This window comes from Phaseolus vulgaris, chromosome 8, assembly GCF_000499845.2.
Source record: "Phaseolus vulgaris cultivar G19833 chromosome 8, P. vulgaris v2.0, whole genome shotgun sequence".
NCBI lineage: Eukaryota > Viridiplantae > Streptophyta > Magnoliopsida > Fabales > Fabaceae > Phaseolus > Phaseolus vulgaris.
In genome coordinates this window covers 7,800,149-7,813,324 of record NC_023752.2, presented here as the reverse complement: position 1 = coordinate 7,813,324, position 13,176 = coordinate 7,800,149, and the positions used below count along the sequence as shown (strand labels likewise).

The following is a 13,176-nucleotide window of genomic DNA, read 5'->3' as shown; positions in this document are numbered from 1 at the left end:
TTTTCAACAAAGATTCTCTTAATGTGACTTCTTGAAATGGTTGATGAGATATTCAAAAAGTTTGCTGTGATTTTTGAGAGGTTATTTTGCCATCACAATCCTTGATCTTTTATCTTTTTAAGAATTTTTTTAACATTCAACAACTAAATTAAAAATTAATTAAAATACTAATGAAATAGTCTAAAATTGTCTAAATTTTCCAATTTATTGTTTAATTTAACTCATAAACGGACATTATCAATTATTCATATTAAATACCTAAAACGCGTCAATGATTCACTTCATCTTGATCGTGAAGTATATGGGGCAAACAGTAAAGAAAAGAGCTCTAGATACACATTAAAAGGTACACAACAATTAAGGAGTACTATTCACACCATTTTTTCTATTCAAACTAGGTAAAACTGTTGAAGTGGTTTGTTTAATTTGAATAGTGATGCTACATTGCTACTTACATGCATGTGAATTGTATTAGGGATGTAAATATGGTGTTTTGAAAAGGATTAAAAAAGGGTTAAACATACAACAGATGATAAATTTCTGTGGAAGAAATTTGATTGAGTGCCCTTTGTAGGATTTTCTCATTTAATACTTTTTTTTCATTCCCAATACTCAAATTCGAGAACTTGTTTAAGAAAACTGAATCTTTTATCATTTAGAGTAACAATTTGCTGATATCTAAGGACTTAGTTTATGCTTTTTGTTCTGACTTTGAATAGAGTTGTCTTTCTCTTTGGATTCCAAATTTGCATTAAATGAAGGGTTGGAAGGGCTTGTGCATGGCATTGTGTTTGTGACAAAGGGCACTCATCCAGAAGCAGAATCATTGGTGTTGAAATGGTGTGTAACATTGCATTCTTGAAGTGAAAATGATGTGTGGAATGTGGATGACCCAAAGGACCACAACTAAAGTATGGTAAGCCTGCAGCAAACCATGTGTTTCAAATTTTTGTGGGTCCAATCTCCGTTTGTGTCCGTTAGAAAAAAAAGGTTTTTTTACCCTTACGTTATTGTAAGTTTGAATTCATCTAAAGGTGAACTCAAAATGAAGCATAGAAATTGGTGTTCAACATTGAGAGAAATTTTTATTGAGTATACAAATAAATAGATAATATTTACTACACTGAAATTTAGTCTTTGAAGCAACGTTAAATCTTCATCGGTTTGAGTATACTGATATGCTGTTATTTGAGGACAGGGAGGAGTTTGTAACTGATTCAATGAAGTAGAAAAAAATGTGTGGCAGAATTTTGTTGTTGTCTAACTTTATAAGTAGAATCAAACTGGTTAAACTCATTAAGCAAATCTGATGATTGTGATTTATATTGTATAAGAAAGATGCATAGGTTGATAAACTAAGAATTTCCTTTGACAGAAGGTTTGAAATGAAGAATTATCACTATCATTTTCTATTTGGACATCAAATGGAGAATACTTCATTCTCAATTCCCTTATCTGAAATTTCTGGAAGGTGTTCTCTTTCATTACACAAAGGTAAATCTGGAATTTGAAAGCTATGCAGATAAGATTGCTGTAGTGTAGAAAGAAATTATCACAATAGACAAATTGTTTTTCTGATATCCACCTTTTGGCCCCTTGAGCCTGCTAAGAAACTCAAGGTCCATGCTATTCTCATCCTCATTTTTTCCTCTTTTACTCTCCATTTTTTCTTTACAAAAATACATCTAACTTAGACAAGTTTCCGTTGTACTATTTTTCTTATGCAAAACAGAAAATTAGTGGATGTTATCTTTGAAAAGGCAAAATGAGAGTAGGAAAAGAGAAGAGACAGATAAAGGAGTGTTTAAGAGGAGTGTGAAAAAAGTGGTAGAATAGGGATTTTTTTAAAAGAAACTAGAGAGCAAAAGAGAAAAAGAGAGGCTGAGAATGGCTGCACACTCAAGCAAAGAAAGAGTTCAACCTGTTTGGCTAACTCGTTAAGTGTTGACATTTTTCTTTCATCCATGTTGCTTGCAATGATGACTATTTAGATTATATTTATAGTCCAAAAACCATTTAGATACTAAATGAATTTCCGAAAAATATATATGAAAAAAACTTTTCATTTTTTAAGGAATTTATCTAAATTTTATCATTGTACTTTTGTGTTAAGAAAAAAAGGCACTAAAAATGTAGAAGTGCAACCCAACTATTGTGTTCATTGCCAAGGGGAAAACAATACTCAGCCATAGTGTTTGCATAAAAACATCACATTCCATCTCTATGTACTTACAGTACTACATTTGCCTTTTGACTAACGCATGCATGATATGCAGACAGCATTCCTCATTTCTGAAAACTCTAAAATGTTCCCAAAGAAAATTAAACATATTTCATGTAATTCTTTTTTCCTGCATTATTTGTATAAGTTTGAGATCAAAGTTAAATCCACTGATTCCTCTGCAGATTGCAGAAAACATATGAATGCATCTTCACTTGTTCTCCACCTTTGAGCTATATAACATCCCATCCTTTCAAAAAAATTGAGATAATAATTAAAACATAAAATAGCATGTTACAAATGCATTAGGAAGAACAACCTCTTTAGATATGATGTTATAAGAGGCCAAAAGGTTCTGGCAGGTGCTCAAATCCGTTATCAAATATGGGGCCTTGATCACACTTATCATCAACACCATGCAGCCAGTTTGTGTTCTTCAAATCTTCTTTGAACAACAGTGCATCATAACGAGAACTCTCATAGATGTCTACTTCACTCACTTTTGCAGAATATTGTCTTTCATCTACCTCTCTAGCTCTGATCATACTTCTATTACTGATACCATTTCCCATATCAAAATTGGATCCATTGTTACTGCTGCTTAGCAGGCTTCCATTCATGTCAACAGATGCTGGAGCACAAACTCTATGAGAATGGCTCTTGGGAGTGGAAGTTCTAATACTCTGAGGGAAGAGTGTGGTGCTTGATAGTGAACGAATATTTCCTGAGCCGTTCCTTATATCCTGTTAAATGGAAAATCACATTGAAAAATCAGGTTTCAGTTGATAGAACAAACTTGACTGAAGTATGCATCTACTCAAGGAAACTGCAGCAACCAAATAAACGCTCATAACTATGGTCTCGTGTGGATAAATTTCTATGTTATATTTGATGCAAATGAAAGAAATAAAGGGTCTGGAAAAGAAGACGAGAAATAGATAAGAAATGAATGAAAAGAAATGCATGGAAATTGGCCATGTAGAGCAACATAATTGATCATGTATTATGGATAATGATGAATCATGGCATCAAATGCAAGGATTGCAGTATCATTTGGACACCGATTTTCGAACAAAGTGAAAGTAGTTAGTGGTATAAAACTTCAATCTTTATGTCTATTATGATCATGAATAAAACGTGAAACTGTTGAATGTGATGGGTTTGATCTAATCGGTAAATTTTGATTATTAATCTTGCAGAACAGAAAGAGTAAAGTTTACAAACCATGTGCTTAATAGCCATGTCCAGGGATTTCTTTGAGATAGTCCTCCCAAATCCATTATTGTCAGTGGCAGTAGTTGAGGCCTTAACAGATTTCCTTGCAGCAAGCTCAGGAGTATGTGCAACTTTCCTAGGCTCAGGAGCATCAGCATGATGGCCATTGGCATAGCCACGGCTTTTCGCCAAAGGTTCTGTCATTCTCCCCCTGCTAACAACAGGAGATGAGTGTCTCCTTGGCACAGTAACGGAGGAGGCTTGAGTTTCAGAACCATTTGCCTTCAAAGTGGTTCCACCAGGACGCGACCTGCCGGCAGAAACAGGCCTATCGGGCAATGTTGTTCTAAGGTTTGGTGGTGTATCAAGGGGGAAATCAGGAGGAACAATTGGCTGTGGTGGAGGCCTAATTCGTGGGCTTGGTGAGCTTGGCCTTGATGCAGGTGCTGAACTGCGTCCATTCAGCGAAGCACGGCTAGATGAAGACAAAGAACCTGGTGTAGGGGAAGGTGAAGGAGATAAAGATGGCATTGAGCTCCTACGTGTGGGAGTAGAAGGCCGAGACAGTGACCGAGTTGATGGAGCAGATGGAGAATGCAAGTTTGCAGGAATATGAGGCCTAGAACTAGGTGTGGATGGTCTTGAGCCTTGTGATGATGGTCTATGCCTTTCAGAAGTGGAGTTGGTGGAAACTGGACGTGGTTTGGAGGGTGTTGAGGACCGTGATACTGTGGGGCGAGAAGAGGGAGTGGAGGGCCTTGATCCAGATGAAGAACGAGTTATGGGGGAAGATGGTCTTATGTAAGATGAAACTGAGGCCGAACTTGTGTTGAGGATTGAAGAGGAGTTTCTGTTTGAAGAATAGGAGCTGTATTGTGGTTGTGAGTGTGAAGTAGAGATGGAAGAGCGAGTCACAGAACTGCTTCTGGCTGGTCTAGAGGGATTGCTGTTCTCTGATTGTGAGACTGCAAGCTGAAAAAACATGATCAACAAATTAAAACTTAATCGCATCTAGCTCACCATTTTCTACAGGTCAATCTTATAAACTAGTTCTCCATGTTTTTGTAAGTTGAATCAATCTCAAAGCCTCATCCCATTAGGTGGAGTCAGCACCATGAATCAAATAATGTCATATTATTCTATTGTGAATCATCATGCCGACAGACAAACTCACAGAAACTGTCACAAATTTTTTCATAAATCCTTATACACAAAAATCAGAAAGCTATATGATTCGAGTTTCTCCTGTGAACTAAAATCAACTTATGCACTTCAATTTTTTGAGAAGTTAGGTGACCGTTTCTGTAAAAGTTTAGGCACTAAGTTTGTTTTAGCTTATGGAAATAAACTCAAATAATTTTTCCTTCTTACTTTCTTCTTATAAGTGCTAATGAGTTCAGCTCACATAGAGTTTGAGTTGGAACAAAGATTTTAATTAAGCACTTGAAACTGCTGCTTAAGTAATCAAAGGTACTGGTGAATTGTGATAAGCATATTGGTCAGAGAAACTAACTTGTGAAACTTCTAATACCAAAAGAAAACACACATTTCTATCACTTTATCCCCCTACCACCAAAAAAATAAAAAAGTAGAGATCCTGGCTCCTTGCTGGTGGGGAGAAGGATAATCCTCCTTCACTTGAAGTTTACAGATAATATCTCATCAATCCATTTTCTAACAAACCTGTTAGCATGGATATTGGTCACATAGATGAAATGAATTAGCAGAAATCACATACCCTTGAGGCCTTAGAGGTGGATGTTGATCTAGTCAAACTTCTCCTTGGAGGAACTAGGGTTGATTGGGATTCTCCTTCTGATGGAAAAACAGGGGTTCCCGGGGGAGTGAGAAGCCTAATAACACAAAACAGTCATAATAATTACAAATTGAGCAACCAATAGAAATCTTAATTTACTGTGTTCGGTTTATGTGTATGTAATATAATTCAAAAGAATTGTACAAACACTAACCCAGCAGCTAAAAAATTCTAATCTGAATTGGTTATGAATTCAGTCAAAGTATATCAGGATGTGTTGAGAAGAAGAAAAAATTTGAGCAATTAATCCCGGATCTAGGACTGATCTCAAAGAACACCAAACTGCTAATATAGCACAAATTTTATTGCCACTTTCGTTATTTGTTCTGTCCGTTTTCTTAAAAACGTGATTTCTTGGTTTTATTCCCCAAATTGAATCTACTAACTCGAGATCATGCCAAATTTGAATAACATACCAGTCATAATCATGTTTCCCTCCTTCTGTAGATGATAACAGATCATCAATCCCACTTCTAACTGGTTTTGCTGTTCCAACTGAGAGCCTCCCCAGTTTCACCGAAACTAAATCAACAACATAGAAATCTCATTAAAAACACACAAAAAAACCATGGCATAGAGCATAGCATTCATTGGAAAAACAAATTAATAACAATTTTCATAATCATGTAATTCCTTCACACATAGCAATCATCTATAATCATTGAACAGCATTATCATCATCATCATCATCATATTTGTGTTAACCATTACAAGACATCCTTGTCATTCCCATTAACCAATCATTATTATTATTAGAAAGAAAGAAGCATAAAACAAAAGTGTTGGAGGAGATATTAAGAAAAGGGTGGAGCAAGCAAAGCAATCACCATCAGAAGATTCATCAGAAGAAGCAAGAGAGAGGGAGCGGCGGTTGTTGGAGAAAAGATCGAGGTTGTCATCGTGGTTGTTGTTGGCCACCCCATTAAAGCTGTGCCCTCTACGGTGATGGTTGAGAGATCCCAGAAGAGACTCTCTCACATTCCTCCCATTCATCATGTTCAACTCAACAAGATCTAAAACTGCATCACTCAACACTCACGCATGTTCCATGTTCCATCTTCAGATCTACCTTTGCTCATGTTCCATGTCTCAACAAACACAACAACACTTGTGTGTGTGTTCTCATTGCGTGTTGAGTTAAGATGACGAGATGGGGAGTGTCAGAGAGAACTAAAAAAAAATATGAAAGGCACCCACATGGCTTCTTCCTTCTTTCTCCATAACAATATTTCATTTCATTTCACTGGTGAAAATCCAACACCAAAGATCTCATCTTTAAGCTTGTTTCTGTTGAGAGACACACTTGCTATTTACAAAGTGAAATAATGCCCCATCCGCACATGGCATGGGATCGAGGTTCCCTTGTCCCTTCTGGTTGCTTTTGTGGACTTCTCGTGCTTCCTTACCTTAACCTTTCAAAAAAAAAAACCCTTTATTTTTTTTACACTTTACTGTTCATTTCTACTTCTACATTGGCTTGTATTGGTGATTGGTTTGATGCAGGAGAATCTTGTTATGCAACATTGACATCTCATGTTACCACTACACAACACTGTCTTGCACGTGAGTTCCACTGTTGCAGTTGCAATTGCATCTCAGCCTTGGAAATATTCACCTTTTTCTCGACACTTCCCATTTAAGGTTTTATGTAAAAACCGCTGCTAAATGTCAGGGTCTACAATATATAGCCACATACCCTATCATACACATTCTCCTTCTACACTGATAATAGGATCATATGCTTCATACCCTCGTCTAAATCATGGATTCTTATCTAGGATACAATTATTTACTTTTATAATAACTGTTTTAATTAATTAATAGGATGAAAAAAATACTATCTGTATATAAAAAGATTAAACTTTATATGCTGATGATTAATAATAAACTTACAATAGTAACAATAATTTGATGTTTTGGCAAATGATACCTTTTAATAATTGAAAATTTTATGAGTAAAAAAAATCATGAAATAGAAACCAATTTTTAGAAATTGATTTCTAAATTAGTTTTTATTATTGTTAAATAGTTTTTAAATTAGTATCTAATTAGCTATCAAAGTTTTAACTACCAATTATTTAGATTCTAAATTTGGTAGCAAAAATCTTGGTTGCTAATAAGATACCAATTTAGAAATCATTTAACAATAATATAAACTAATTTAAAAATCAATTTTTTTTTTTTTTAAAATAGTTTCTAATTTATTCACTATAACAATTAATTATTTTTTATTTCTAAAAATTGATTTCTATTTGATTATTTTCTTTGTAGTGTATTAAACAAATAATGCATGTAAAAGCCAACAATGTAACTACACATGAAGATCTATCTATGAATGGAGAATGATTTTTTTGATGCATTCTAATTAGATTTTGAAAATATGTTTATGTTTTATTAAGTAATCATTTAGCTCTTAATTAACATGAATAAAGATAAAGATTAAGTAATTGTGATCGGTCTCTTTTTATATTTTTTAAAATGGTTAACAAAAATTATCCATTTTATTTATTTTTCATTAAAAATAGGTGCTTACTTGAGTTGTTGAGGAGTTAAGTATTGATTTATTAAAAAGTTAATGTGTTATGAGTGACTTAACAACATGATATGATATGCAATTAGTTGATAATTAATTCATCATTAATTAATGCAGAAAAGGTGCAAAATTCATGCACATAACTATTAACAGAAGTCTTACCTGTTTCTCAGGAAACTTAAGTTTTCAACCATATGAAAAGGTTGTGTGGCTGAGAAAAAAAAAACACAAGACTTTTTAAGACTGTGTTGTTATTTTAATATTTTTAACCGTTTTGGTGTCAACGAATGGACCCACTTTCAATTGTAATGGTATTTTGTTGTTATTATTTTGTGGGTGAAACTTAAGAAAAACATTTCCATCCATCTAAATGTGTAAATTCTTTTGATAAATTGTTTTCTTCTTTAAAAAATTTATTCCCAATTTCAATTCTTCTATTTTTTTTTCTTAATAGTATTTCTCATATTTCAGAATATCGATAAGCTTAATTCAATCCATTTTTATTATTTCTATTACTTTTATTTTATTAAATTAGACTTTGAACCTTGTAATTCCGTCTTATTTTTAACATCTTAAAGGTTTTTACCATTAATAAATTTTAAACCAAAACTACAACATTGTGTGTAATTACATTATAAAAAAATTATTAAATAAAAATTAATTTTAGAGATTAAAAATAATTAATTATTATAATAACTAAATTAGATACTAAAAAAAATATTGATTTCTAAATTAGTTTCTGTTATTGATAAATAGTTTTTAAATTTGTATCTAATTTGCTACTAAAGTTTTAACTATCAACTATTTATATTCTAAATTTGATAGAAAAAACTTGATAGTTATTTAGATATCAATTTAGAAATTATTTGTCAATAATAGAAATTAATTTAGAAACCAATAATTTTTTTAATTTCTAAAATGATCTCTAATTTAATCATTATAATAACTAATTATTTTTTATCTCTAAAATTAGTTTTTATTTAATAATTTTCTTGTAATGTTATAGAGGACTTTTTTAACCGTCACAATTAAATCAATAAACTAGTAATTTCTCAATGACAATTTAAGATTTTACTAATCATAATTACAACAGTGTTAATTTTATTTATATGAAAAAATATTAAATAACATCCATTTAAAAAAATAAGGGACAATTGTATCATTAAACGGTGAAATTGAACTATTTATTAGTAAAGAGATGGAATTGTATTACACAAATAAATAAGAACTAAATATTATCCATCCTCATACTTTCACGCTAAATTGATTTTTGTTTCTAATCAATATAATTGTAAGAAGGAAACTATTAAAATAAATTTTAATCCATTTTTTGATGTGGTAAATAGATTTCTAACGTGAATTAGGATGTTAAAATATTTTATGTTCACTCAGACTTGAATATTATAATATAATTAATGTTAAAAATTCATTTATTATAACTAATAACAACTTATTTCAATAATTTTCTTACTATATACTTAAAGGTTTAAAGTTTTGACCATAAACAAAAACTAATTTTATATTATAATAGAAATACAAAAAATATATTTAATCCAATAAAAAATAACAAAATAGTTAAATCATAAATTATTTCTGTAAAAATTTAAACGAGCATGTTACATTAAAAAAATTATGTAAAAGTGATATTAAAAAATTACGAAATTATAATTAGTAAATTAAATTGCATTTACATTCAGTAAAAAATGACGACTTATAAAAATTTGTTAACTTTTATAAAAAAAATATTTATGATTTGTGATTAAATATAAAGTAGTTTTATATTATATATTAAATGTATAGTTAATTGCTTAAGAAGGTTGCTAATATATTATATAGTGATGTAAATGGCATAATCTAGAAAAAGGTGAAGTGTTTCTTAACCCTCTCAACCACTTCTTCAATATTGTATACATTAAATTCAATTATTGTATGATAGTAATATTTTTGGTTGTTTTGCTTGCATGATGATAATTCAAAGACAACAGAGTAAGTGAGAAGAAAAATGTGATGATAAAAACTTTGATTTTTTCTTGAATTCTTTGAATGGAATATCATATTTTAAGGTGCATTTTTTAGAGACGTTGCAACTACCGTTAGCTCTAACTCACCAACCTAATCTTCTTTTATGTCATTTTATGACAAAACTCAACTAGTACTTTCAACTTCTTAAATAATATATATAAATAAATAAATGTGTAAAGTTAATGTGATGAATACTTCTTTTTTTCCTTTCAACGTGTGAGATATTCTTAATTTAATTTTCAAGAGAATGAAAATTTTGATTTAGTTCTACAATATTGTAATTTATGTATGGAAAAGTATTCTGTTTATTTTGAAGTTAGTTTTTAAAAATATATTTAATAATGAAATAGTCTCACACAATTTAAGAATAAACCTAATTATATTTTTTTTATATATTCAGAAATTAAGATAAATATTTTTGTTTTTTTTAATGAATGAATTGACATTGTCTTATATATATATTTAGGGACCAAACTAATAATTTATCCTTAATTAAGGATGAGTGAAGTGGAAGTGATAAAAAAAATAATGAAAAATCCATTTGAGAAATTTATCTTTTCTGAAAGAGAAATCTACGTGAGAAGCGAAATTAATGTATTATTTTTTTTATATATTATTTTCTTGATTTTAAAATCCCTGATTGGTAATAGTTTTATATAAAATTTATTTATTTATTATTATTTTTCACTCAATTGAATAAATAATACTTTTATTTAAATTGTACATTTTACCATGTTTTTCATATTTTTTTTCTCCTTTTCCACATTTTCTTTTTTAACTAAACCGTTTTTATGAAGTTAAGTTAAATTTAAAGTTCATGTTTTAATATGATATCAAAGTTATTTCGAGTTTATTCTAATAAGTATTTGTTGAACTTACCAGATAACTTGCTATCGGACCGTTATTAAATTATTCATAATATATTGTTCTATGCACGAGTTGTCACTCTCGGTGTAAGAAAGGTATGTTGAAGATCTCACATCAACTAAAGATGAAAACATTTAACAGGATATAAATGAGTACAAACTTTATCTCATAAAATCGATCCTATAAAGTTAAATTAAACTTAAAATTAACTTTTTAATAAGATTTTTCAAGTAAACTTTAACTAGTATGATAAATATTTTTATACAGCTGAAAAAGTGATGATAAATGAACATTTTAATTACATAGTTATCTAAATCAAATATTATCAATCACTCTCTTACACTTTTTGCTTTTTTTTATATATAATATACTGCTTTTAAAATTTATTTTTCCTTTAGTTTTAGTAAGAGTAATGATTAGATCCACACGGAAACTTAAATCAAAATTTGTATTGAAGAGTTACCTCTTTTTCCAAATGCTCATTTTTCAAAATCATGATTTTTTTTCATCCTTTTTTTCAGCATCATGTCAACTTTGTAGCCAAACACTAGTAACGTCCTTTTGGGACTAACTGCTCCTTTGTTTTTTTATTTATTTTATTTACAAACTTAATTTTCATTAATTATAATTTTAGTATCACAATAATTTTAGGATTATACTTGGTTTAACTATCCTTAAAAATTAAACAATAATAATTATAATTGTTGTTGTTTTGGTTAAAACCATTATAAAATGGACTGTTGTTGTTTTATAACATAATTAAATAAATTAATCTTTTTATGAAGACATAATAACAACAAAATGACAAGTAACAATTGTGACACAATTTTTTTGTTTTGACGAAGTTAAAATGAAGACAATGAATAATTTTAACATGAGACTGCAAATAAATATTCTATTAAGTAACTAATGTGATGAGAATTATGAAAATAATTATTATCGAAATGATCAAACAATTATAATTGACGTATAAAAATGAACTATTCCAAAATTAAATTAATTATAAAATTGTCATCATTGCTTTTTCAACATTGGTTATAAGAAAAAGTTGTCATATTTTTTCACTTTTGGATGAGGATTAACCTAAAAACGCTGTTGAAAGTGATTTTAAAATTATTATTTTACTTTTTAAAAACCAGTTAATAAGAAGTTATAATTGAAAAGATACCATAAATTATTTGCCATAGGTAAATGAATGTATATATTTTTTGGAAAATAAAAAAATAATTGTTAAAAATTCTTAGTGGAATAAATTTTGGCTCTACAATTTGGGTAAAAAAATTGGTCCTTATAACCAAATTTTGTTCAGCAAAATTTAATTTTCCCGAGCTAATTGCTAAAAAGTCAAATTTTATTATTTGTTTACATTATTTAAATAATTTTGATATTTATAATTTTAAGTTGATTAAATAGATATATTGAATATTTTTTAATGCTTATAATTGAATATTTAGCGATAATTGAGTTTTAAATTAAAATGTATTGGATTAATGTGACAAACAATTCTGTGTAGTTGGAGTTTAATGTATACTAAGCACGGAAGTCATTAATGAAAAATATACTTAGGTTTTAATAATTTTATATCAGTTCTGATAAGTGAATACAGGTTCTTGCATGAATATCAATTGATTATATGAAAAAAAATAAACTATCTTGATTATTAGTAAATAAGTTTAAATATTTGAGATAAGTATTAATTTTTAGTGAATAACAACTTTAAAACCTTTTCCTGAATTGAGAATGAGTAGAAGCGCCTTTGACAGGGGTTTATGGGATGGATGCGGGAAAGAACTCCCCTTTTGCAAAGCAAGAGACAACTTCAATTTTATAAAATTGATTTATAAGGTAGATTTATATTTACAATAAAAAAAATCATGAAATATAAATTAATTTTAGAGATAAAAAAAAATAACTAGTTATTATAATAACTAAATTAGATACCATTTTATAGACTAAAAAATATTTTGGTTTCTAAACTAATTTCTAAATTGGTATCTAATTAGCTACCAATGTTTTAACTACCAATTATTTATATTCTAAATTTGGTAGTAAAAACTTTGGTATATAATTAGATACCAATGCAGAAACCATTTAACAATAATAAAAACTAATTTAGAAACCAATTTTTTTTTTTAGTTTCTAAAATGATCTTTAATTTAGTCATTATAGAAACTAATTATTTTTGTCTCTAAAATTAATTTCTATTTCATGATTTTCTTGTAGTGTTACTTGTATGATATAAAATATTCAAGTTTGATTTTCAACACACTTGCTTAAGTCGAGATCCTTCAACTTATGGATGGTTTAATATTAATCTAATAACATACTGAACTAATAAACTCAACAAATTTAATAAATATATTAGGAAGTGAAGTTTAACTCAATTTTATAAGATAATGAGCTTATAAGATTAAGTTTAGTATCAAACAAATAAGATTAATTTTATTTTTATTTTAATGAGTAAGCATATTTTTGTGTAGTATAATAAAGCATTTCTTAATT

The 13,176-nt window shown here is 29.3% G+C and overlaps 1 protein-coding gene across 1 annotated transcript; it reads right to left on the bottom strand.

The window, feature by feature from the left end:
* Nucleotides 1-2,133: 2,133 nt before the first annotated feature.
* Nucleotides 2,134-6,909, bottom strand: LOC137823909 (flocculation protein FLO11). The gene is made up of 5 exons (XM_068629236.1): nucleotides 6,080-6,909; nucleotides 5,669-5,774; nucleotides 5,175-5,289; nucleotides 3,446-4,408; nucleotides 2,134-2,964 (listed from the first exon to the last, which is right to left on the bottom strand). The coding sequence occupies exons 1-5, from the start codon at nucleotides 6,246-6,248 to the stop codon at nucleotides 2,557-2,559; spliced, it is 1,761 nt and encodes a 586-aa protein (XP_068485337.1). The 5' UTR covers nucleotides 6,249-6,909; the 3' UTR covers nucleotides 2,134-2,556.
* Between the last annotated feature and the right edge of the window lie 6,267 nt (nucleotides 6,910-13,176).

Excerpts from the sequence above, each read along its gene's own strand:
- LOC137823909 (XM_068629236.1), bottom strand. The coding sequence starts at position 6,248 with ATGATGAATGGGAGGAATGTGAGAGAGTCTCTTCTGGGATCTCTCAAC. Across the intron at positions 4,409-5,174 it reads CCACCTCTAAGGCCTCAAGG|CTTGCAGTCTCACAATCAGA; the intron begins GTATGTGATTTC and ends ATGTTTTTTCAG. Across the intron at positions 2,965-3,445 it reads ACATGGCTATTAAGCACATG|GATATAAGGAACGGCTCAGG; the intron begins GTTTGTAAACTT and ends TCCATTTAACAG.